The sequence below is a fragment of the Acanthopagrus latus genome, chromosome 6 (genome assembly GCF_904848185.1).
Source record: "Acanthopagrus latus isolate v.2019 chromosome 6, fAcaLat1.1, whole genome shotgun sequence".
NCBI classification, from domain to species: domain Eukaryota; kingdom Metazoa; phylum Chordata; class Actinopteri; order Spariformes; family Sparidae; genus Acanthopagrus; species Acanthopagrus latus.
This window is the reverse complement of record NC_051044.1, coordinates 22061690-22086788: the sequence shown is the minus strand read 5'-3', so window position 1 is coordinate 22086788 and position 25099 is coordinate 22061690. Positions and strand designations below refer to the sequence as shown.

At 43.9% G+C, this 25099-nt stretch overlaps 1 protein-coding gene across 5 annotated transcripts in view; it reads right to left on the bottom strand.

Moving 5' to 3' along the window:
• plxna1b (plexin A1b) overlaps nucleotides 1-25099 on the bottom strand; it is a 189371-nt gene that overhangs the window by 77471 nt on the left and 86801 nt on the right. For all 5 annotated transcript variants that reach the window (XM_037100800.1, XM_037100802.1, XM_037100801.1 and 2 more), the window contains 4 exons: nucleotides 11209-11309; nucleotides 8310-8433; nucleotides 6607-6760; nucleotides 5381-5480 (listed from right to left, as the gene is read on the bottom strand). In XM_037100800.1, coding sequence (XP_036956695.1) covers nucleotides 5381-5480; nucleotides 6607-6760; nucleotides 8310-8433; nucleotides 11209-11309 — 479 coding nt within the window. The remainder of the gene's footprint in view (nucleotides 1-5380; nucleotides 5481-6606; nucleotides 6761-8309; nucleotides 8434-11208; nucleotides 11310-25099) is intronic.

Below are 25099 nucleotides of genomic sequence, written 5' to 3'. Positions count from 1 at the left end.
GAACCTTTCTTTCTGCCTGTCCCTCTCCGTCTCTCTTGCTCTATCCATCCCTTTCATTCACTGCCGTCTCATTTTAAAAAGCTCTACCCCCCCTGTTCTTTGTCTAAAGCTCTCTTTCATCCGTGGGGCTAAGAGCGCTCCACCATTTTAAATTCACCTGCTTTAGCCAAGGCGAGGTGCAGATAGACGGGCTGAAAGAGAAAGATGGGTGAAAGAAGGGAGGGAGAGGGAGATCAAAAGCAGGTGGATTTCCCTGAGAGAGGTGGAGACGCCAGGTATCGTGGGAGAGAGAGAGGGGAGAGGAGGGGGGTGTAGCCCACAGGGCTCTGCGTGGGAGCCTCTTGGGAGAGGCAGGAAACATTAGGTTGGAAGTTGGGAAGTGAATACGTGTGTGTGTGTGTGTGTGTGTGTGTGTGTGTGTGTGTGTGTGTGTGTGTGTGTGTGTGTGTGTGTCTGAGGGGACCCATGGAGGAGAGGAAGACAAGTTCAAGTGCACAGTTTATCAACACAGCTTCCCGTTATTGGTCCTCTCTCTGCCCTGGAGAGATTCCACGCTACTTGCTGTTTCATTTGTGTGCGTAACATTATCTAATGTTACCATTATGAGCTCGCAAATAAAACAGTTCCATTTTATTACAAAGCTTAGTGTAGTTCAGTTTCAGAATTTCTTCCATGCAACTCATTTACCTATTATGGTTTGTGTGCGCATATGGTTTATTGGGTATATAATAAAAAACATTTAATACAGTCAAGGTAAGCAAGTCTGTGTCCATAACAATAAAAGAGCGGGTAGAGGGCCTGATTTGCTTCCAACCACATCTGCCAGGTGTGGATATGCTCTCGTCTGCTGTGAGCGCAGTTCCTCACAAGCTCTCATGTGTGTTTTAAGCCTGTGTAAAACGCCAAGTGCACTTCCCCCACGTCCGCATGAAAAATTGGAGCTTTAAGTCTTCTCTGCGATGGAGGGCCCATATACGATTCCATCAAATCCTGACGTGGATTCATTTGGATCAATTAGGGCCGCTCGTTTGTTAGGTGCGCAGCCTAAATGATCATTTCAAGCCCAGACCCCTCCTTTTGAGCGAGATCAGAGGCTGCGGCTTAATTCAATCCCACTGCCGCTTTAATTGACCAATTTAGCATTGTGCTGAGAGAAGCTGTCCATTTAGAATGAGGGATGTGCCGCTCAGGAAATAACAGGCCTCTTAATACCACACGAGAGCAAATAGGAGATTTGTCAATGTTGCCGACAAATGGAGGGAAAGCGATTAGGCTACGCTAGGCTGGGTTAGCGTATAGTGCATGGACTCAAATAGCAGAACTTGGGGTTTTGAGCTCAATGTTTTGTCCCGAGACAGGGATGTCAGTGTTGAACAAAAGGGCTGGTGACATTAGCGATGCAAGACAAATGAACACGTGGCGAGTTAGCAGAGCTCTTTGTGTGGCTCACTATTTTGAATGTCAAAGAGTCTTTCTTTTTGTTGGGGGGCCACCAATGGATCAGCGCTCATCAAAATACAGTACAAAGCCAACTTAACGCAGCAGGTAACCAGAACCGAGCAGCAAACAGCACAATGTATAGTTGGTGGTTCACACCCAAACACATCTGTCGCAGCTCTGACAATAATCAGTTTTATCTTTACTTTTATGTTTTATTCATTGAATATCAACCTTGTTAGTGTATCAGTGACTTTGAAATAATGAGCAATGTATCAGCAGGTAACCACTGCCAACTTTCCTAGACTTTTATGATTACACCCTTTGAAATAAAAGACGTTGCCGTTGTGCGTGCCACCCAAGGCCAGCAGTAGGCCCTGTATGACAACCCCTTACTGCTCGCTCTTTGGTTCCTCCAAGTTACCGGGGCCCCCCTGTCACGAGCTGCCTTAGGATCTCAAAACCTCTCTCTTAGCCTGGTCGCAAACCCTTTTAACTAAAAGCGCCCACCCAGGGCCATTTGGGGACGTTCGATAATTCCTTTTCTCTTGTCCAAGGGAGGGCTCCCCTTTCTTAGACCCCCCAGTAACTCCTGATTCCTCCTTCCTGTCACTCGCCATCGCCCTTAGCCACTCAGGCGCTTTGAGCGGCTGCAGACACGCTCCCCGTATGGCCACGCTCATAATGCTAATTTAATCCGTTCATATTCAGATGCTAATCGATCTATGCTAGCTTTGGAGCTGTGGTGTTTTTTTTTTCTTTTTTACAGAGCCTGACACAATGGGCTGTGATTTCCTCCCTCTTGCCTCTCCTCGGTCAGTTTGGAGTGCTAAATACAATCCGCTCTCCTAGTGAGGTGCGTTTGACACTCCCGCACTTGGCAAAATGAGTTATTTATTGGCTACTATTCATTTCAAAAGGAGAGGAGGTGAATAATTTAATGGTCCTTCAGAACAGTCTATCCTATCATAACTGGATACCTTTCAAATGTGAGGGGGGCTGATAAAGTACAGAGGGACTTGTATTCGTGCACATAATTGTATTAATGCACGTCTCAGTGTTTAGTGTACAGAATTAGCCACAGGACCAATGATGTCGACGACATTTGGAAAATGAGATGCTTTAACTTCATTGTTTAAGCCTTCCGACTGCACTCATTTTCTCAGCTGTTCCTCGGATTCGCAGCTTTTAACATTCCTCTTTATCAAAAGGAAAAACTGTCTTTGATATCCAATATACTTTTTTCTCCCAATTACTGTAAGTGCACCCTCAATCACACAACAAATGACCCAGTCACTGCCCGAGCCACATTAACCATACCGAGAGAAGGTACTTCCAGCGGCCTTATACAGACAGTTAAGCCCCAATTCATTGCCAGACTATCCTCCCCATCTTTAATAAATGGGGGGCTGTGGAATGAGAATGAGCGTATGGAAATATTTAATTAAGGAGCAATCATGGCCGTGGGTGATTTTCTATTTCAATCTCGGCAACCCTTAAACTGAAACAGTGGGAATTCTAATTAGATTAATACCACTATGCAAATTTATGGCATTTTTGAAAAGGCAAAGGCCACGATGTAATCAGTTGAGTAAATAAGCGGGAGGGGTGTGTGGATTTTTGGGATGGGGGTTGGATGTCAATACAAGAGCGTAAACTATTAAGAAAAATGATTGAGTAATTCGAACATCAGGCTCATTCCAGGCCTTCTAAAAGGTGGTTTTAATGTGAGCAGTATACATAAACATACTTGGTATCTTGAGTGACAAGATGATGAATTTGATAAAACATTGATAAGTTGTCTGTTTGATGTTCTGATATGTGGTGCCTCATTTATAACATATTTTTCCTGTATTTTGGTGAATATCAAGGTGTTTTTGAATATTTTGGATGTTTATTATTCAGGACACTGGATGATTGAACTCGCCTGTCACCATAGAGCCGGTCAGCCCACTGATGTGCACGACGTATAAATATGGGCGTGGGTTTGTCCTTATTAAACTTCTATCGAGTAAGTATGCAGGTGTTACCTTCTTTTTACATTTTCCTGACAGCCTTGAACCAATGTGATGTACTTATACCCAGCCTGACTTCAGCAGTATACAGCAAACACACCCAGATTGTAGGAAATACCAGTTGCTGCACATTCCGAATGTCTGCATCCTTCACTGTGTGAAAGCCTGCAGGATTCTGAGTTTAAGCCCATTAGAGGAAAACTTGTAAAGAATGACCGAGCTTCTGGAAACAGGGCTGTGTGGGCCTGAAGTCATTACGCCAACGACATTACCAGTCTGATCTCATCAGATGCCACACACTGACGTCCTGAGGGGGGTGGCTATGGTGGGTGTGTGAGCCGGACTACCATCTCCAAATGGGATTCTTATCTCAGCATCTCTCGCCGCCATCAGAGTCGCTGCCGAAGATGCAACGTGCCATATCTGTAACTTCATTAAACGTGTCCATTACATCACTCAGAGGCAGTATTAGATCACGGAGCAGATTTAATCAGAGTTCATTGGGGTAATATCTTCAAATGGGTGACTCTCTTGTCTGCGTCACGTCTGATGCGTTTCTTACTCTTGGATTGTGAGATCACTGCCATATTGGGATTTCTAATGTGACATTTCAATATATCTATTAGGGGGCTATGTTTCATTTTGTTTTTGGTTATTTTTGTAATTGGGTGATTTTAACATGAAGCAATTTGTACTCTCAGGACTCACAGATGTACCCTAGTTGGTTAAAGGCGCTGGGAATTGGAGCAAACATCACAAGGTCCTTATGGGACATGAATTAACTGTGAGTTGACATTGTAAACCACCACACCCTTAACCAGCTAAGCTAATCATTGCTGTCGCGGCAGGGGGATTTTCTGCATGATGGCAAGGCAGACGGGGGGAGGGGGAAGGCTGGGTTAAAGGTTGCTGGAACGGATTAGGTGTCTGAGACGGTCAGGGCTTAAATGAGCTGTAGGTGACGAAGTGGAAAGAGGTGTGGCTGTGCATGTCGATGTGTACGTATGTTTGCGGTCAATCCTCTGAGGAAGCTCATCTAACATCCAGAGGGAAACCAGGATGGAGCCCTGCAGTACCCCAGGGGCCGCCGCACCATCTGCTGCCCCGAGGCTAATACCCCAGCAGACGTTTCAGCCTCCCCTGGATCGGCCGTAGATGGACAGGAGGGACGATGTCAAGCGGGGCGGGGTGGACGCAATCGGAGGATTCTTCTACCCCGGTGGGGTGCGTCAGTCTCGTGGCAGCCTTGACCTAAGGGTGTAGCACGATGGGTGGTGGAGATTTTCAGCAGAAGGTGGATTAGGAGAGGCAGCGAACTGCGATTGGGCAGATAGCTGAGGGCATCTGCAGTGTGAAGGAGACTAAGTCATCGGGAAAGCCACAAGACTTCCTTCCTCGTATTACAGCACAACTGTGTTTGCCATCGTCTCTCTTGTGCAAATAAGTGCCAGGCTGAGTATCTGAGCGCTCGAAAAAAGCTGGAAGCATTTGTTTTATCAAGTGGGGAAGAGGCATAAATGAGGTTAGAGTCTGTGATTGGGAGGCATTACAGCAGACCATCGCGTAATGAATTAATCATTGAAGTATCATTAGTGTGTCGTGGGTTATGATAATAAGACTAGAATTACCATCTCATATCCCAATCGTTTCTCATATACAGCGCGTTCGATTTTTCACTCCGAGGGTAACACAAGCCTCCTGTGTAGGTTGGAGGGGGTGGGATATTTGTGTGCATGTGCGTGTGTATGTGCATCTGCGTGTGCGAGTGCATGCATGTCTGTAAAACTGTACCGCTCATGGACAGTAACATGAGACACCCCCTGGAGAGACTGGACAAAGATATGACCCCTTTAAATTGACTAAAACAAGACAAAAATAAGCAAATGACGATGATATGCATCTAGAAACAGTCACTCATTGAAACTTACGATTGGTGGACGCTGCAGTTGTAGAAGACAAAGTCGACGCTGGCAAACTTCTTGCCCGTCTCCTTGGATTTCAGGTAGAGCTTCACCACCCGCTTGTCACCTGTACAAAACAGAAGAAAAGAAATGCATTTAGAATAATAATATTCTCGAAATCTTGAGAGCTTAGGTTGAAAATATTTCCTAAATGAATTACCCAAACAGCTCAAAAATCATTCCTAATAACTTTATTTGAACATAAATTGTCTTAATTCATATCAAGACAATTTATTCATCAAAACAACAATCATCATAAGATGTGAATTCCACGTATCACTTATGTGACCTCAACACATAACATGCACACACACAAAGAAACACTGTAGCTTAGCAACACGCAACTCATGTCACACCCACGGTGGGGTGGCATTAAAAATAGCAGCACCAATCAGTGTTTGGATGCCAGAGCTGATGCGAACTCATAATGGGGCATAATGGGCTCAGTTGAAGAACTACTGAGATGTCGCTTTGAGGAAAACTTGAGCGCACTACCTGACATGTTTTCAGCGCTTTGAATGTTGATACCAAAGTTTTTTTACATCATCTTTGTGGCTTGACAGAATTGGACATGAAACAGGTGAATAATCTCTGTGCAAAAAAAAAAAAAAAAAAAAAAAAAGATGCAGATATTTTTAAACATAACGATAAACCACAGAGAAGACGGTGCTTTGAAAATAAGTTAGGAGAATCACCAGTGTTGGTTAGATCGAAATAAATAAAATGAAACTGACAACAGCGCGCAATGCATGATAATGGGAATTCAAAAAAAGTTCTATTTTCAGTAGATAAATGTAGACTTGTGTTTTGGGCTTTGAAAGGGAATAAGCGAGCATTATTGGTGCTGACAAGGTATTCTGAATATAGACACGTTGAGCATATCATCTAGTGAGATTAAAACTCTGTTCTGGTTGACGCAGCTTTAGACTTCTCCAAGACTGATGTACAAAAAGACCATTAAGGAAGAGAAGCACCAGCCCATGGTGATGAACATACTGTATGGTCATTAGTATATGCTATAGATAGGCACATGGAACAAACACATCATAAAAATGTGTCAAATGGAATAAGGAGGAGCACCATAAAAGAGTCCATTACTAAATTCCTCCCATATATCGCCCAAACTCCCTTCCACCACCCAGTGAACTCACTACCCCAATGACTTCATCAGCCTTCACCCTTCTTGTACCGACCTTTGTTCCTTGTAATTGGGATGATGTCCCGGACGGAGGGAGACATGCAGAAGATGTGCGCGCCCTGGATCCGCCCCTCTGTCTCCACGTAGTCCTCGAAGGAGCAGTTGACCCCCGCTGACAGATCGGGCACGTTACGAGCCTGGAGGACCAGCTACATAGAGAGAGAAGGAGAGGGACAATCGGTGCAAGATCAATGGAAGGACATGGTGTACATGGATTGTTATAAGATATGACATGAGGGTTAATGGGTGTTGGGGGAGGGGGGCCACAGAGGAATGAAGCAGCAGGAATAAAGGAGGGCGGGTTCTGGTGTGTATATGCGTTAGTCATAGCTATTACAGCAAGGTTAATGTGCACGTGTTAATGTGCAGCGAGAGAGTGAGGCAAACTACAATCTGTCAAAGCGACGTGGTTACACTGAGGAGCTGCTGACAGAATGTGAGCACACACTCGCACACACATACAGATTTCCATGATATAGATGAGAAGATGGAGTAAAGAAAATCTCTAATTAAATCTACACAAACATGAAGAACAGGTGCTTCATTTGAGTTGAAGTTTGTGAATTTTACATGACTTTTCATGACTAAAGGTCAGTGTGGACATCATTTCCAACTGTGGTAAGAAATGACACAGACGTCCATCACCTACAGGTACATGGTGTGATCTGTCTGCTGTTATTACAGTTTCCCTGTTGTTGTAATGCTTTTTGTTATTGTTATCTACCATGGAAAATAACACAAGACCTGCTCCCTTTTGTACATGTAGTCTGCTGGATTTTAATTCCTGTGACACTACAATTCAAAGTCGATGTGTTAAGCAATCAAACCTGAAAAAAGCACTGTGTCATCCTTTTTGTACACTGCAGAGAAATTTAGGGCAGATAAAGATTGTATTTCTGAAGCATTTAACGTTTTTGTCAAGTTTCACTTGTGCATGTAAGTCCAGAAGAAACTTACTTTTAGCTGTATCATTATCTTTGCACATCTACATAAGTGCAGGGGACTTTTATATTAAACACAGATCTATAAGGAGTAGGTAGAAATGAGTCACAGCACCACTGCTGAGGGATACATATGCTTTTTTTAATTTCCTTTCCTTCAGTGTCTTACATAGCTTTTGCATGTAACAGGTCTTTAAATTTAAAAAGCCAAAAGTCAAACAAACAAGCTCCTCTTTCCCACAGAAGATGATGCTCCTGAAACGTCATCAGTAGTCCTGACTTTGTGAAAGCACACTGTCACCATGTCACACAGCTGCAAAATGTATGCCTATTGGCTAGTTTGGTACAGCTGCTCTGTTGTTGTTTGCGGTGCTGGTTCAGGCGTGAGTGAGGTGACCAATCAGAGGAGGTATTCTGGAGGGGGGCCTTAAAGAGACAGCAGCTAAATGTTTCATACAGAGGGGGAATACAGTTCTGCTGTACTGGACAGTAGAAAGAACTGACGTGTTTTTGTTTTTTTTTTTGTTTTTTTTACATTAAAGCATACAAACTATTATATACTACTCTAGCAGTAACCCAAAATAAGGTGATGAACCTGAAATGAGCATAATATGTCTCCTTTAAATAAACTGGATGCGTTTGTTTCAGACAAACACATCCTTCGTGGATCAGGTAAGAGCCACTTAAGTCTTAATGTCAAAGGCCAAAATTGTTTTAATTTCCACCACAACTGGGAGTCAGACAAGAGAAGACGTACCTGTACTTCAGACATGGTGACGGAGATATTTCTTGGCTGAACTGTGAGCTCCACACACTGCCTCTGATCCGAGGCAAACCTCTGGGGCTCTCCTGCTCGTTCACAGCGGTCCTTGCGTGAACAACTGAGGAGCAGCAGCAAAAGAGGAGGAGAAAGAGAGGACACAGGTAAAGAAGAGATAGTGCATGAGGGGGCCAATTAATGGAATGATGAGAAGAGAGATAAGGGGGGAGAGGAGGGAAAGAACAGATGAGTAAGACGAGAGGTGAGAGGAGGAGAGAAGAGACAGAGGATATGAGCAACTGTTAAACTAATATGACAATCATATTAAGATGACAAACATGCACAGCCATCACCATCACACACAAATGGGAGCAATAATAGAAGACAAATAGGCTAATAGCTTCCCCCGCCATTACGGTAGGCCTTTATATCATTACCTTATTGGCCCTGACATTTGTGCAAGAACCGCTAAGCTATATGAGCAACATCCAGTCCCCCTCATCTTTTCAGTTTACAGGCCCGCCCAATTCAAACTTCTTGCAAGATATACAGGCAATCATTAAAGAATCCCTGAACCGTAAAAATGATACAATTCCTACCAGCAACATATCAATGGGGTCAGCAATTTCCCCCCGCTTATTACGAGCCAACTGATCGTGCTAAAAATCAGCACACAGCCCCGTATTGTAGCGCTTTTACTAATAGCAATTCATAATGTATTAGCTATCACTTCACCTTCGCACTAACAACAACTGGTCCCGGTGGTGAGAGGAAAGTGCTGAGGCGGCGCTCTGCGAGGCCTTTACAATAAGAGGGAGGCAGGAAAAAAAAATGCTAACTGCCTCCTCCGCTCAGAAGCCCCCCCTCATCTCCTCGTTTAGTTAGCCTTCGCTCGTGCTCAGCAAGAAAAAGCTGTCGCCAACCACTCCCCAGAGACTCACTAACACACACACACACACACACACACACACACACACACACACACCTACATGTGCACTGTGCAGGCATGAGCAGAGATGCACAAAGGTATGTACACATTTTCTCATTACGGACCTCTTTTCCGTCTATGGCTCCTCTGGCGTGTGACTGTGTATATTCGTGTGAATGAAGTGTGCTCATTTGTCTAGAAACACCTGCATGTTTAAGTGTATCTATGTGTGTCTATGTGTGTATATGTATTCGTGTGTGTGTGCGTGTGTGTATTCCCCATTCAATTCCACTGCTGATTGAAACTACCATGGCTCTTAATAAGATGTGGCTAAAAGCACCAGAGGGCTGAAACGAGGCTTATAAATAATTTGCCTATTAATGCTCGCCCATTTTGTCTGCAAGGGCCTCAACCAGAGTTGGCAACACTATCAGGTAGAAAAATGAGCGAGCTGCGTTCAAGACACAGGGTCAAAAATGTGCCCGAATGGAAGGTTATCATTGGTTCAAGTCCATCGTGATTTTGCGTGTAATTTCAAAAGCTGTGTGTGTGTGTGTTGGCTGAAATAGAGAAACCTATGTGTAAATGTGTGTGCGTGTGTGTGTGTGCCTTGAGGAAAGACAGGATGGTGATATGTTTTGGAAGTTTAATTAACACACAGAGGGATGGCACTGTGCCAGACGCTTCAGGTGTAGTTTAACATCATGTCACCTTCCACTAACATGTAACTGTTCTTTCTCTCTCTCTCTCTCTCTCTCTCTCTCTCTCTCTCTCTCTCTCTCTCTCACTCTCTCTCACACACACACACACACCCTCAAGTCAAACGGAAGGAAATGGGGAGATTAGGGACAAAGCGTTACTGTATATCTTCACACTTATGAGTGATTAGATTTCTTTTCTAAACAGACCTACAAATCTCCTTTCTTGCTGTTACATATCTGACAATGTGCAGTGATCTCACAGCAAACATGTGAGTCCATAAACCACACACATACACTAGAAGTGACTAATCCTTAATTTGATGCCAGAAAGTTCCCAGGTATTAAAGGGTATGCACGTAGTTACGCAATGCTCACCACACGCAAAAACAAGTTAAATACCACAAAGACAAATGGGAGTGTCAGTGACGCAGCCTTGTGTTGTATTTATGTGCTATTAACAGTTACAGTTGACTCATAATAAATGTATTACAACCAGCAGGGAGCTCTCAAGTTGTAGAATTTGGATTATTTTCTATGAATCATAATTACAGTCAATTAATGGAGGCATGTTTTACTAAAGTAATGACAAAGTGTTAAATAAAATAGTTTCTGAGAGTCACAGGCACAGTTAATGTAGCCTTACTAGGTCGCTCACCTTTCAGTTCAGAGCATTTACTTAAATAAACTTGTGATCAACAAGGCTTTACACAGGGTTGTCATTAAAATTAGATATCAGAGGATTGTAGTTCTGAATATCCTGAACTCTCACGATTAAATACTGTTACAACTGCTAAAATTGAAAAAATGAAACTAAGTCCTCAAAGTTCACAGCTTATCTACTGTCTCCATTTCCTAATGGACGCCCAGAGTGGAAATTGGGCCAGTTATTCAATACACTGTGATGCTCCATTCTCATTAAACAGCACCTTTTGCCTAATTTTCTGTCCATACAGTGGATGTGGTCATTGCTACCTCATCAAAGCTCAATTCATTGACTTTTCAGTGGATAATAACTAATGAAAGAGCATTTTTAAGGGTGGACTTTCCCTTTGAAACAATTGGAAGTTATCTGGTGGCAAAGTGCTCCTGAGCTTCTTGTTTAAATATTCAGATTGGTCCCACTCCAATGTGATCGGCTGACACGTACGTAAAACACCTAAACGCTTCTTTTACAATAATCCATTACACAATGCAACGGGGCTGCATGTGAGGGCTACCGGGGTCAAGTGTGTTAATGTTTGCATGAGTGTGTGTGTGTGGCACTTACACATTGTGGAGGACACACCATCCACAGTGAGGGTCTCTGGAGCCCAAACACTCCCCGCAAGTAGTGTACTGCTCGCAGCTCTCCACTGGAACTCTCACCACCTAGGGAGACAGAGAGAGGGGGAGAGAGAGAGAGGGAGAGAGAGAGGGGGAGAGAGAGAGAGAGAGAGAGAGGGAGAGAGAGGGAGAGAGATAGAGAGGGGGAGAGAGAGAGGGAGAGAGAGAGAGAGAGAGAGAGTGAGAGAGAGGGGGAGCAGGGAGGTGATGAGGAAATAATTAGTATTCTCATTGTTATCAAATTGGTAATATGAGCGTCACATTCAGCTGGATGGAGATGAGCATCTGACATCTTATCAGACTGATGCAATCCAGTAAACATTCAGTGTGTATGTTTGCGTCTCTGTGTCTCTGTGCATGATGTGTGTTCTGGTGAGCGATTCCGGTCCAGCGGTGTGAGACAGCCTCCGCTGGAGCGTGTACAGGAAAAGGCCTCGCAAGGCATGCTGGGACACCTGACAGGTGGCCGTGGCAACATCGCTGTGATTGACAGATGACCTCAAAAATCAATCGGACGCAGAGGTGCGGGAGGACAGACCCCCAAGCGTGTGTCAGTGTGTGTAAAGATTGAATTGAAGTGTCTATACGGAGCCTGTGCAACATGACCTGAGTGCATCTATGTGACAAAACTTGGTGTGTGTGCGTTTGTGCAGCCATACTGGATGTACGAGTTGGGTGACAGGCTACAGATGTTGCCTATGAAACAAGATCAAGTGTTCAAGTTAGCCCTCCACTCTAGTTAAAGGTGACGACAGATGGCTCACAACATGGCCCCAATGGATCTGAAAGTGTGTGCATGCGTGCGCGCGTGCATGCATTTGTGTGCGTTCACATCTTTCAAGAGCCTGAGTGTGTTCTAAGTGTGTGACAGACAGATTGCAAGCATATGCGCAAAAAAATGCTAGTGTGCGATCGAGTAGGTAAACGTGTTTGTGCACACAAGTGCCGAATGTGTCAGCGGCACATTTAACTTTTCTTCACCAACGGGCCCCTCGTTGATGAGTCGCTTGATCCCCGTTTCATTGTGTGTGTGTGTGTGTGTGTGTGTGTGTGTGTGAGTGAGTGAGTGAGTGTATGTATCAAATTGCCACTTCTAAATCGCGCAGAAGAGAGTGAGGCAGCTGATCAGTATGTAACAGCTTTTAACAACCCTGCCCTTGGGCAACACACACACACACACACACACACACACACACACACACACACACACACACACAGATCTAACCATGAGAACTGTCTAAGTGCTATGTCGGGACTGAAGTAGTGTCTGGCCCAACGGGGGCCAACTTTTTTATGAGGCCGGGATGGAGAGAGATGTATGGAGGGATAAGAAAAAAGAAAAAACATGTTGCAGAGAGAGAGCAGAGGCCTGAGGTAGGAGAGATAAAGCTGGTGAGCTGCGGGATGGAAACCGGGCGGACAAAGGAACGCGGCACTGAAATATTAAACTGGGGCCCGGCATTCCTCTGTGAGCTTTAAGTACAACACAGATATGAGAAAGATATGACATGATGGAACTCATTTATGCTATGAAATGTGTTGTATCAGACTTGCCGTGGGGCTTTTTGGCAGAACAATACCGTTAAATCAGAGGGCAGACAGACAAAAACACTTGACACTGTGCACCACTAATCCCCCTTTTCTTCCTTTTCCACACTATACATTTAGTTATTTCCATTACTCTCCAAGTTCCCTTCTGTTTGTTTCTCTGCCCTGCAATCTTCTCTGCAAGACTCCTCCATCCTCAAGCATCTCATTTATTCGTTTTTACAGACTGAAACACGCTGTTACTCCTCCAATTTAAAGTCAATACAGACCGCAGTACAGTAGCTTTCAAGCTGGCTAGCTACCCGAAGAGAGAAAGGCAGATGAAATGATGCAAATGAGCAATAGTATGGAGCATAGAGAGAGAGAGGGTGGTGGTCATCTACTGTAAGTGCTGGCTGGATGGATGAATAGAGGAAGAGAGAGGTGTAATGGAAGACACACTCGAAGTGAATCCGTGAGGACATTGTGCTGAGTAGATGGGATATGGCGGCAGACAGCTGCAATGTGTCATTGTCAGAACAAGTGTGAGCCTAGTTTTCATCTGAAAGGAGAGCTGAAAGAAGGATGGAACAAGGGATTGGTGTGTCTTAGATAATAAAGGGATGACAGAGGGGGGAAAAGGAGTGCGAATGAATGAGCAGATAATGGGTAGACGGATGAGGCAAAAGCAGTTATAGCTGAGGAGATCTGATTGGACACCTTGGGGAGAAAGAAATCCTCACAGGATGTCTTTCACATAGTTTATGATTTAACAAAAAAAAAAAAATGAGAGAAGGAGCAAGAATGGCCTGTTCCTCATCTCATCACTGACGCAAACCGATTCCCCCTCTTTTCTTCATAAATCATTATGACTGTGATTAAGGACAGTGGTCCACATAAATCATGCTAACGCTATTGGTCCTTGGTGAGCAAGCATAACCTTATCACTGCCCTGTGTAATGACAGATATGGCCTATTGTTCACAACTGTTCCTGTCCTAGCAGTGTTGAACACACTACGGGCTCTATTCAGTGGGAGTGACGGAGTGGTTGATGTGGTTGGAGGGCTATGATGGTTGTTTTTCCCAGTGGGGATATAAAATGTTTTATAAGAGCCGGGAATGAACTTGTATGACTGCATGTAGATCCAAAAAAATGCGTGCCTGCGTGTGTGTGTGTGTACAGGGAATACTGCTTACCTACACACACACACACACACACACACACACACACACACACACACACACACACCCTCGCCGTCTTCCCTCTTTCTGTCTTTCTCGATGGCTCTTTTAATGAAAGCCAATTCCCGACAGCGTGCCACATTACTCCTTTAAATGACCTTATAAACCAGGCCCGCCATCTCCTCTCTCTTGCCATCTCCTTATTTACAATAGCATCCAGCGCCGTAACTCAATTCTCCTTCCTCGCGCTCGCTTCCTCTCTTGTCAGCCCTCCACCCTGACCATATCGCAATGCCATGACATCTCCTTCCTGCTATAAACTTTCCACCTTTCCTCTCCAATCTGTTTTTACAGAGCGCCATCACCTGCCTCTAAACGTCCAGCTAACAGGCTTTGCGACGGTCACCCCCAAAACCCGAAGGACCTGTAAAGCTTTCAGCGCCGCTTTTCATTGGTTGTTAAATCCGCAGACATAAAAGGATCGGCCTTGTTGCGGCTTCTTTTTTTTTTAACCATTCAAACACAAGAGGAGTCTATAGTGGAGGATAAGAGGAGGGGGTGGAGCTGAGACGTCTACCAGAAGAGAGCCTCCTCTCTGGGTTACACTGTCTGGGAGCCAGGAAGAAATCAGTTTTTTTTTTTTTTCAGTTATTTTTAGATATCTGCATGAAACGCTGCATCATAAATTAGTAACGCCTGGGCCTCCTTGAACAACTACTACTGAACCTCCTGTGCACTTAACCTCATAGGGCTCTAATCCTGCGATAGTAGAACAATTTGGCTCTGGTTCCATGTAGGATGCCAATTTAAGGGGAGAGCACATTTACACAGACAGCTTTCCATAGATGCACAGAGGAAAACTGCATGTATCTTGCGGGCGGGGTGTGTGGGGGGGGGAGTCACATGTTCACTTTCAAGAGAAAGAATTCTCAGAAATCTCTTAAACTTGTGGCTCTTTTATTGCTCCTCTCTTTTCATCCAAAACCTTACTCTGTAATCCAACTAGCTGTGGCTAGGCAGAGAAGAAATTAGGAGCAAAGAGCCGAATTTAAACTAAAGATTAAATAAAAAATACATTTTCCCTGCTTCTCATTTAACCAGCAGCTTACAGACAGAGCAGACAGCGAGGGCCGGAGGATGAGGACGATGAGGAGAGGTTATCTATCACCTGTCATCATCCCTCCATCATCCCTTTGTCGCCTCCTCTCTGTAAACTGACATTAACAACACCTGCATTATTTCAATAACCGTCAATCATCTTCCATCTTCTCATGTTAACTCTTTCCTGGCAGTGAACAGCCATGTGCACGGAAAAAAAATCTATATCTACCAACACAGCGCTAAGTGCCGCAGGACAACAGAGAAATAAAAATAGACAGACACCAGGGACTTGAGTGTTCTACCTCTTTCATATTGGATAACAAAACTAACTTACACCAACTAGCATCTGGCCTTTGTCTTCAATATGACTGCAGTCAGGGATTTGAGAGGGGATAAGTGAGGATGCCATCCCTCTTGTTAGCAAAATGATCAAAACGCATTCCCCTTGTTGATCTGCTTTCCCCTATTTTTGTATTCCTTAGAACAAGAGGAACAGGGGTTGTTTAGCTTAAACTCTGAGTCTAGTCTGCCTTACTCATTGATCCTTTATCTGACTGAGGTTTGTTAGGATTTATTGTTCGCTAGTCTCAGGGAAATGAAACAAACAGCCCCCCTCCCCTCCCCCCCACTCCCCACCCCCCATTGAAAAATAAAGAAAATCAACAAATGGCCTATTGATCAGGTATTTTCCAGCTCCATCTCCAACTCGCAGCAGTGATGTAAACATGATACCTGAATTGACACACTCATTGTTATATTGCTACTGGCCTCCATGCTGCTTTCTCCTGATCCCTGTTTTCCAGCAGGTTTGGGTGATGAATAAGACACACCAGCAAGGGAAAAAGCGAATGAGGGGAGCCAATTGCCTATTTTCAGGGAGTATGCCCTGCATTTAAAAATTTGCCTGTACACTCTATTTGTGTTGTTAAAATGGAAATTGGGTGCAATATAATTCTTCTGCTGTGTCATGCCTGCAGTGGATCATCAGAATTAGGAGGTTCTTCCCGCCCCTGGTAGCTTTTCTGGCTATCCCCTAGGCCTAGTGCCAAAACATGGCTCTCAACACAACAGGGTGCCCATGTAAGTGAGCTAGTTCTTCCAGCGCTGGAATACCTGCTCAGGGGGGCCAGTGGGGGACAAGTGGGAGTGTTAAAGTGCATCAAAGGCTAGGTTAGCATGTGTGCATTGACAGGATTGTAAGGGGCTTACGAGATCAATGGCTGGCGAGGAGCTCGATGTGTTGACTGATTGGAGATAAGCAGCAAAGCAAACAAGACTAGGTAGAGTTCGGCACTGGAAAGGAAGGAGAGGGTGCTGACGGACAGGTGAAGACAGGGAGGATGGGCAAAGGCTGTGTAGTATTGAAAAGTGAGAAACAGCAATCAAGTCATTGTGCTCAAATCGGAAAATCATCTGCTGTCACATTCAATTTGCTGAAAGATGTCCAAATAGTAAATGGTTGTTACACTGCAGAGATGTTATTGACAGATGTGGCCATTGTGGTCAACTCAAATTGTTTGCTGCGGACACGAATTGGTGAATTACATCCTTATGTGCCACAGTGGAGGAAAATAGTGCCCACTGTGATAGCCCTAATCTCCTGTTTTCTCTCTCAAAAGTTACTCCCTGCAGTATTTCTTGTGCCCACTGCCCTTCCTGCCTCCCTCGCTTTATCTTTATCTCTCTCATATTGTGTTTTGTCTGCCTTTCTCCCTCCCGATGAGCTTTCCTTCTCTTGCGCCTCTTTAATTTATCTTTTTATCCTCCTTCTCCTGCGCTGGGCTCAATTACTCATCCGCTCCATTGTTTTTCCCTCTTCTGAAATAACTGTTTTGATCTCCCCTTCTATACTCCATCCCAGCAAAAACAAGAGGCAGATCAAACATCTTATATATTTGTCATTTGTGTGCGCACATATTGTGAATTCATGGCCAATAAAGATGACAACTCAAATTCTCTTCTCCTGGAGAACTGCTAGAACACGTATACAGTATGCACACAGACACATACAGAGTGCACTCAGTAAGACTGAATGGCAGCTTCTAAGAATATGTGTTTGAAAGCACCTTCAAATTAATACAGAAGCACCTTCAAGTAAAATGGCCTAACTTTCAAGAACCATCCATCCAACCGTTAATAATAATAATAATGATAAAAAAAATGTATTGCTTTGATTCCACCAGTGACAGATCTATGATTTTCTGTTGTCCACTGGCTTCATAATCCACCAGGAACATCTCAGAAAGGGGCGTTTTACATGCCCAGTTTTATTGATTTGGTTAATTTTCCTTTATGCTTCTATCAGCAGTAAGTAGACTGCTTTGTTAAGTTGTTTCTTTTTTATTGTATATCTATACAATTAGAAGTCTGCACTGGTTTAGGAGTTTGACTTAAATTCAAGCCAGGTAATTTACTGGATGCTCTATGGCACTCCCGTTTCTGACTGATGTGCTTTGTGATGCTTGATGTGGCTTCCATCAAAGGTAGGCATATCTTCAGAAACTTGATTATCTTCATTTAAGAGCTGACACAACACTACCTGCCAAAGTACACATTCAGAAAAAGTCTTCCAACAGAACTAGAAAAAAAAGATGTCTGGTCTCCTGAGGAAAGGGATATCTGTCATGAGAACAAGAGTAAATCAACAATCAGGTCTGCCTACACAAATGAAGAGGAAATAAAGAGCCAAACAAAACTTTAAAAAATAGAGATTTGAAACCTCATCACTCTTCATCACCACCCTGCCGCTCACATGGACATTCCCATTAACTCTTCCAAAAGGAGCTAATCTCAGACTACAGGTCAATACGCTCTCTCACTCTTTGTGTGGCCATTTGTCCATAATACTCTGTCCCTCCTGTGAAAGAGAGACTAATAGAAAGCGAGAAGAGAGAGAACAACAAAGTTGAATGAGAGAGCAAAAGAGGAAAAGGGAGACTGAGACAAAGGACAAGACAGAGATTGAAACTGTGGAAAACAAAGAATTGGAAGAAAGAGACTGTAGAGAAAGAGGTAAATGTGACCGGCTAAGGTAGACAGGCCTAGGGGTCTTCTAATTAAGTGAGGATGGGAGAGGCCGGCGGCCTGGTAAATGACTCTGTCACTTTAGTAAATGGACTTGGTGAGGAGTGAGGAGCCACACAGCTGGCATTTCCATTAGCACTGCCAAGCGACCCACCACCATATACACAGACAGAGAGAAGCAGAAGAGAGAAAGAGGAGCGAGAAAGAGGAAAAATGCTGCTTTTCTTTATTTGCTCACACAGGACTGTGGAAGTCCTGCCTGGTAGGTGTGTGGATGATAGATAGTGATTGTGGAGAGGAACGGGGAGTAAACAGAGACTGTCTGATGGACTTTGTATCCTGTCAGGAACTTAATATGTACAACCATGATTCATTTCGGAGACAGTTATTTGACTTTGCCCTTATAATTGTTAGTTACTGCTGAAATAATTAGACAATAATCCATAAGAGAGAAAATTAAAGGGGACAGTCCAGCAATTTAGCACTGCAGAATGGTAGAAGTTAATGCAGCAGAGAAAGTGATTCTCTTACTTCAAGGCCCAAGTATTGATCAAGTTCCAAAGATAATTAATCCTACATTTCCAATAATGCAACTTAACAGCATCTTTCATTAGACTCTTCTTGCCTGGTTGATGCCCAAGTTATTCAAACCCAAAGCTTCAATAAGAAAAATGTAGATCTGGTGATATCATCGGGGTTAGTTGTTTTCATATCTGACAAGAAATAAGGGCTAGAAATCTCCATGTTTAAATCGATCCAGTTCCAGCCTCTCAAATTACAATAATATTTGTTGTTTTACTCAAGGTAAACTGAATCTCTTTAGGTTTTAAATTAAAGGTTTAACCAAACAGGCAACTGAAGTCACTTTGGGTATGGAACATGTCACAAGAATGAAAAAAGGACAAATTAAACAATAATTTAAAGTTAAAGCTCAAGTTAATAATGCACAAAACGTCTTTCTGAATGTGTTTATCTGTATCATCATCATCATCATCTTCATCTTTTGTCTGACAGTCAACAGTGAGAAAAAAAGATTTGCCATTCTGCTTTTCCAGTCCGCTTGTTCCCCCTTTTGATACTTCATAACTGGGTCTGACGAGGCCCGCTGTGCATGAATTTGAAAAGAAATCTGACTCAAATTCAAAACAATTCCCTGTGCTGTCTTGCATGAGCGAGACTTCATTGTTCCACCAAGTGGGGCTCGTGGTTACAGCGAGGGGCCGAATAAGAGGATGTGCCGCTCGGAGCGGCTCTGTGGGCCATGCCAGCGTTTGATTGGCCTCATCCAACGACAATCAGTCAGAGCCACATCTTTCAGCCCCAATCACTGTCAAGCAACAGGAGGACCGATCGTATGACCGGTGGATAGCGAGTAAGAAAGGGGAGGAGGGGGAGTCAGTGGGAGAGAGAAACCATTAACCTCCCTATCCATCTCATCCTCTTTTCTAACCCTATCAGTCTGCTCTATCACGCCATCCTTTGGGAAAAGACAGCAGAGTAAAACAGAGAGAGATGAGCGAAAGACAGGGCTATCTAGTGACAGCTAGACTTCCATTAGGACTGATAGCATCACACCCAAGACAAGTGTCTGAGCACACTTTTCTGATGGGCCACGCACACACTTAATCAAGTACACACTGGTTTTTTCTAAAAATAAGAGAAAAACCACGAGAGAAAATGATATGACAGGAAAGAAGGAAGTGAGAGAAACAGGAAACACAATTAAGAGAAAGAGAGAGAGAGAGAAGTGAAGTTTGAGGTAGTAAGAGACCATCAGCCTCTGGCTAATGATGGCATCTAGGTCAATCTGCTCACATACTGTATCTGCCACTGTTAGAAGGAAGTAGCATAATTGCTCTGTGTTGTTTGTTTCTTTTTCCACGTCATAACACAGAAAGGAGGGGAGATTAACAATCATTCCAATTGTTCATTTATCTTTTAATTTTCTCAATCAACTTTTCCATTGTATCGTCTATAAAATGTTACATAATTGTAGAAAAGGTCCATCAAAGTTTACTTAGTCCAAAGTGATGTCATCAAGTTGCTTGTTTTGTTCAAAATATTCTGTTAACTATCAACAGAACAAAAACAAACAAACAAAAAAAAACACATTTGAGAAGGTGGGATAAACAACTGCTGAGGGACTCAAAGGATGTAGCTTGTCAAAATAGTTGCTGATCATTTTTCTCTTGAGCAGCTTCTCAATTAATCAACTAATCGTGTGTGTTAATGAAGTAGAGCAGAGTCAGATGGAGCAGGTGAGCTGTTCAGTTTTGTACTCAATTGTTTTTTTATATCATGTTACATCTTCAGATGATTACACTCCATCCAAAAAGTCTGTCCCGAGATATAATGCACGCCAAATGTTCTCACTACACCCACAAATGTGATGGTTTTCATAAACACAGCCAAAGTAAGAGAACCCAACTGACTGCAGAGACATTGCCCATTACATAAAAAAGGACATGAGGTCTATAAACGTGGAAATTTACATGCATGCGCGTGTGCGTGTATATGCTCAGTAAGGTGCTATAATGGCTTGAACTCTTGTAATTGAGAGCCACATACCTACATGGCTTCACCACCGCCCGCACCAGCACCCCTCGCTTCTACTCACTGTACTCCCGTCTACGCCTCGCTGCACCGGGTCTATTAACATTTACATAACAATGACCACCTCCTTGCTCAAAGTGTGTGTGTGTGTGTGTGTGTGTGTGTGTGTGTGTGTGTGTGTATGGGCAGTTCTGATGTGTTGGTGTGCGTGGAATAAGGGACACCCAAGGACTCATTCAAGCTTTCCACAGTCAGGGCAGAGGGTGGAAAAGATGAGGCTGGAGCCGTGTTTATAAATCTAAATGAACAGGTCGGATGCTTGGTGGACTCAGTTCATGAACCAAACTGAAGAAAGAAGAAAAAAAACCTGACCAAGCATTTAAGCAAATCACATTTCCTGCATGCTGCCGTCCTGCACACACACACACTCCGAGTGGCTGGTATTTGAATGCTGCATTATTCACTTGTTCACGTCTAGAGTTGCTCAGTCGGCCAGAGTTTGATGAATTGTAGGAAATTAATCTTTGAGCTACTTAGAACTGACTGATTAGCTGTATCTAGTTCACTAAAATGTCAGTCTTGATTGATACAACCAGCTGCTTATTATGTGTGTTGATGTCAGTCTGTGCTAATGTGTTTGCTAACGAGATTGGCAGCGAACCAGTAATATGCGAATGTAAACAGATCGACACACACTCACGCGAACACAGAGGATTGATGTCTGATGAAACCCTATGGGTAAGATATTACTTGATGAGGCCTTGTTGAGAGAACCAAACACACAATACAGACCATTGTTTCATATTGTGGGGCCTCAAACCAACATTTTGTGAATGGTGCAAGAACTTTGTCTGTGTGTGTGCACATGTGCACATGCAAGAATACAGATTCCTTGGAGGGATGAGAATCTTGGTGAAATGTGGAGGGGGAAATCTCTTTCAGATGCTGAATGGAGAGCAGACAATGGTGTTAGCCCACACATGCAAACACACGCTTGCGCACACACAAATATGTGTTTGAACGTTGTGTGTGTGCAAGTGCAGATTCCTACAAAGTCGTGCAGATTTGGCTGAATGTGTGCGTGAACACATGGGCCTTCACTGTTAGAAAATGTGATTGAGATATAAATGTTTTTAAAGTGCTTACAGACACACATGCACACACACACACACACACACAGTAACGCTCAGCATAGCATGCTTGACACTGAACAAAGGTCGTCTTATGCATACACATAATACATCAGGCACTCCAAGTCCTTCTCTTCTGTTTCCAGGACGCTCACACTTGCTCCAAATGCTTCCCACATCAGATGAGATGAATATTCATGCTTTCAGCAATTAGCCAGCACCACAGACCACGCCGCTATCATATGCATGGCTGCCATCAAACACACAAGGATGTGTGCGTGAGATATCGAAGCTGGGGATGTCTACAAAGACTGCAAGAATGGTAGTAGAGGCATCAAATTCAGTTGGAGCTTTCTACCTTTTTGGCTATAAAACAGAGAAGGGAAAGATTTGATGATGTAGAGTCCCAACTGTGCCAAGACACCAAGATGATTTCCCACAGCGGCAGTAAACGCTTCAAAAAGTTGGTGCTGAGTCAAAGAGGGACATTGTTCTTAGTGAGGCTTTTCACATGAAAAAACTTTAGCTAACAAGCTGCACTTAGCAAAGTTGCTAATGTAAGTCCTTATTTACACCGACGATGAAACTTTGCAGTGAGTGAATGGATCCTTATCAGTAATGTCAAGATGAGCTCATGCACCCAAATTCCAATGTGCAAATGTGGAAAACGCAAACAAGCACACAGTCAGAGACACAAACATCCACAACATTCGCTGCAGGCACAAATAAACTGATTTAAATTTCCTGTAATAACATACTGTCTCGTCGAACACACACACACAGAGACACACAAGCGCACACAGACACACACACACACACACACACACACACACACACACACACACAGCACGCCGTCCTCTCCTGCTGTCATATCCTCCATTGATAATAATGACAGTGATGAATATAGCTGGAACAGAGCGGGTCATAAATCACTAGGCCTCGCCCCCAACTCTGACTCACCGCATGGGCCTTCGTCAGCGTGTATGTGTGTGTGTGTTTGTGTGTGCGAGAAAGAAGGAGAGAGAAAGACAGATAGAGACAGAGATAGAGAAAGAGAGAGAGAGAGAGAAGAGGGGGTGAGGTAAGGGAGGACTTGTCGTGGGCTACGCATCAGTGGATATGTCCAGTGACACCTTAATGTGCTTGGCTTGTCTGAGGAACCCCCGCAGGCAGCCAGCTACACACACACTCATACACACATGTACAGTGATGCCAACTCACAGGATGAGAACAGGGCTGTGTGTATCTAATTCGTGGCAAACGAGGAAAAGAGGGAGCATAGCTGCACTCCTCATGCATGGTGTGTTTTGGTGTAGGTGTATATATGTGTGTGTAGCTAAAACCAGCCTCCTACCACTGTCCCTCAATTCCTCCTCCTTCCATCCATCTCTCCATCCTTTTCTCAATTCCACAATTTTCCACCTCTGACTCCTTTATGAAAAAGACTGTGTGTGGGGGGGGGCACAGCAGCAATAGTGAGAGATCATTAAAAACATGGGAATGGGATCAGTAGAAGGCAGTTGAGAGGGGAGGACTCAATTTGGGCTTAGATGGAAACATGGGAGCGTGTGTGTGTGTGTGTGTGTGTGTGTGTGTGTGTGTGTGTGTGTGTGCAGGATAGATGGAGGGCAGAGGATAAAGATGAGGGTAAGACGGAGGGCGAAAGAAGGGAATTGCCCCCTCTAGTCATTAGTGCTAGAAGGGGGGTTTAGGTAGGAGGTCTGGCAACCGCAGCCCCTGCACTGCTTAACCCGAGCCTGCTAACCATTAATGGGGATCAAACGCACAGCGAGATGAAGGTGTGCGCTAGAGAAAGAGAGAGAGAATGTGTGTTAAGGTGGGGGGACTTCTGAAGAAAAGGAGCATGATGGGAGTTGGATGGAGAAGGCGCGTCCTTGAGTGTAAATGGCTGTAAGGGTGTGTGCGTGTATGTGTGTACAAGAAGTGTACAGATGTGTGAGCGCAGTATGTTCTTGTCTTGAGCTAGTGTCTAATAGTAAAAATGTGTATGTGTGCGTGTCCCTCATGCCCTTAGCTGCTCTAGCTGCGATGATGAAGTGGAGCAGGCCACCAAGTCACAAAGACACACTCACACAAACTAACACCATCTGTGTATACCTCCATATGATCTTTCACAATAAACAGCCATCGTCTATCAATTTGTTGCTAAAATATGGCTTCAGTCTTCTGTCAGTGTGCTTTGTACCTCCATCGTGTGTATGGCCCACCTTGCTTCTGTAACTTCCTGCTTCCCACAATCACATACCTGCTACAAGTGATCTCCACTGATCCCACACACATGTCAGACCAACTGTGCATCCCACTTCCTGATAATCTTCACATTAACAGTCACAATACAAGTTTTCACCTACAGCTGTATTGCCAAATATGTACGTTTCCCCTCAAACTATAAATTTAAGATGCAAATTGTGTTAGCAGATAATGAAACTTGGAACTAACTCCCCAACTTTGTGTGACTATGTGCTGATTACAATTAATCCTGTAAATTAAAAAAAACAACTCTGACCTAGAAACATATATATTTGATAATGCAACTGTGAATGTAGAGATTTTAGGAAGAATTCAGAAAGCAGGGTCTAACACACACATAGGTGTCTTGGAGAAGGGAAAACATCTAAAATGTATAGAGCAGGGGGCATCCATGAACAGGAATGAAAAGCACTAATGTGTCATATTGGCGTCTGTGTTGAATCATCTCAAACAATGCCCAGCCCATTCTGCAACAGTAGTTTATTTTGAATACAAAGAGTGTATCACAGAATACCAGTTTAATTAGTACAATAATGAGCGACTGGCCTTTGGCAAAAACAAGAAGAAAAGGGGAAAGAAAATGTCATTTTGTGGCCCAGCTTTGGTTTATCAGGGAACAGAATCGACTCGCCTAGCCTCAAACACCAATCGCAAAACAGACCTCAGACACATATCTCAACCTTTTTTAATCAGACAATCTTTCTTTCCCTAAAGCCCGTTTTAGATCTATTAAATACAGACATATTCACATCATGTACAGCCCAACTTTCTTTCAGCCCCCCCTTCAACTCTGCTTCCTTCACTCAGCGCACTAATGAGACAGAAAAACGAGGGGAGCAGCTGGGCCTGGGGAGCGACAGAGATGCGACATGCTCTGCACCCCCCCCCCACACACACACACACCCCCCCAGCCCCCAACTCACCATCAAAGCAGACACAGCACTCACCAGCGGTGGGGCTGGTAATGACCACGGGCGCACACACTCGCACCACATGTGACCTATAACACTCCCTGTATGTTTGTGTGTGCGTGATGTCTTGATTGT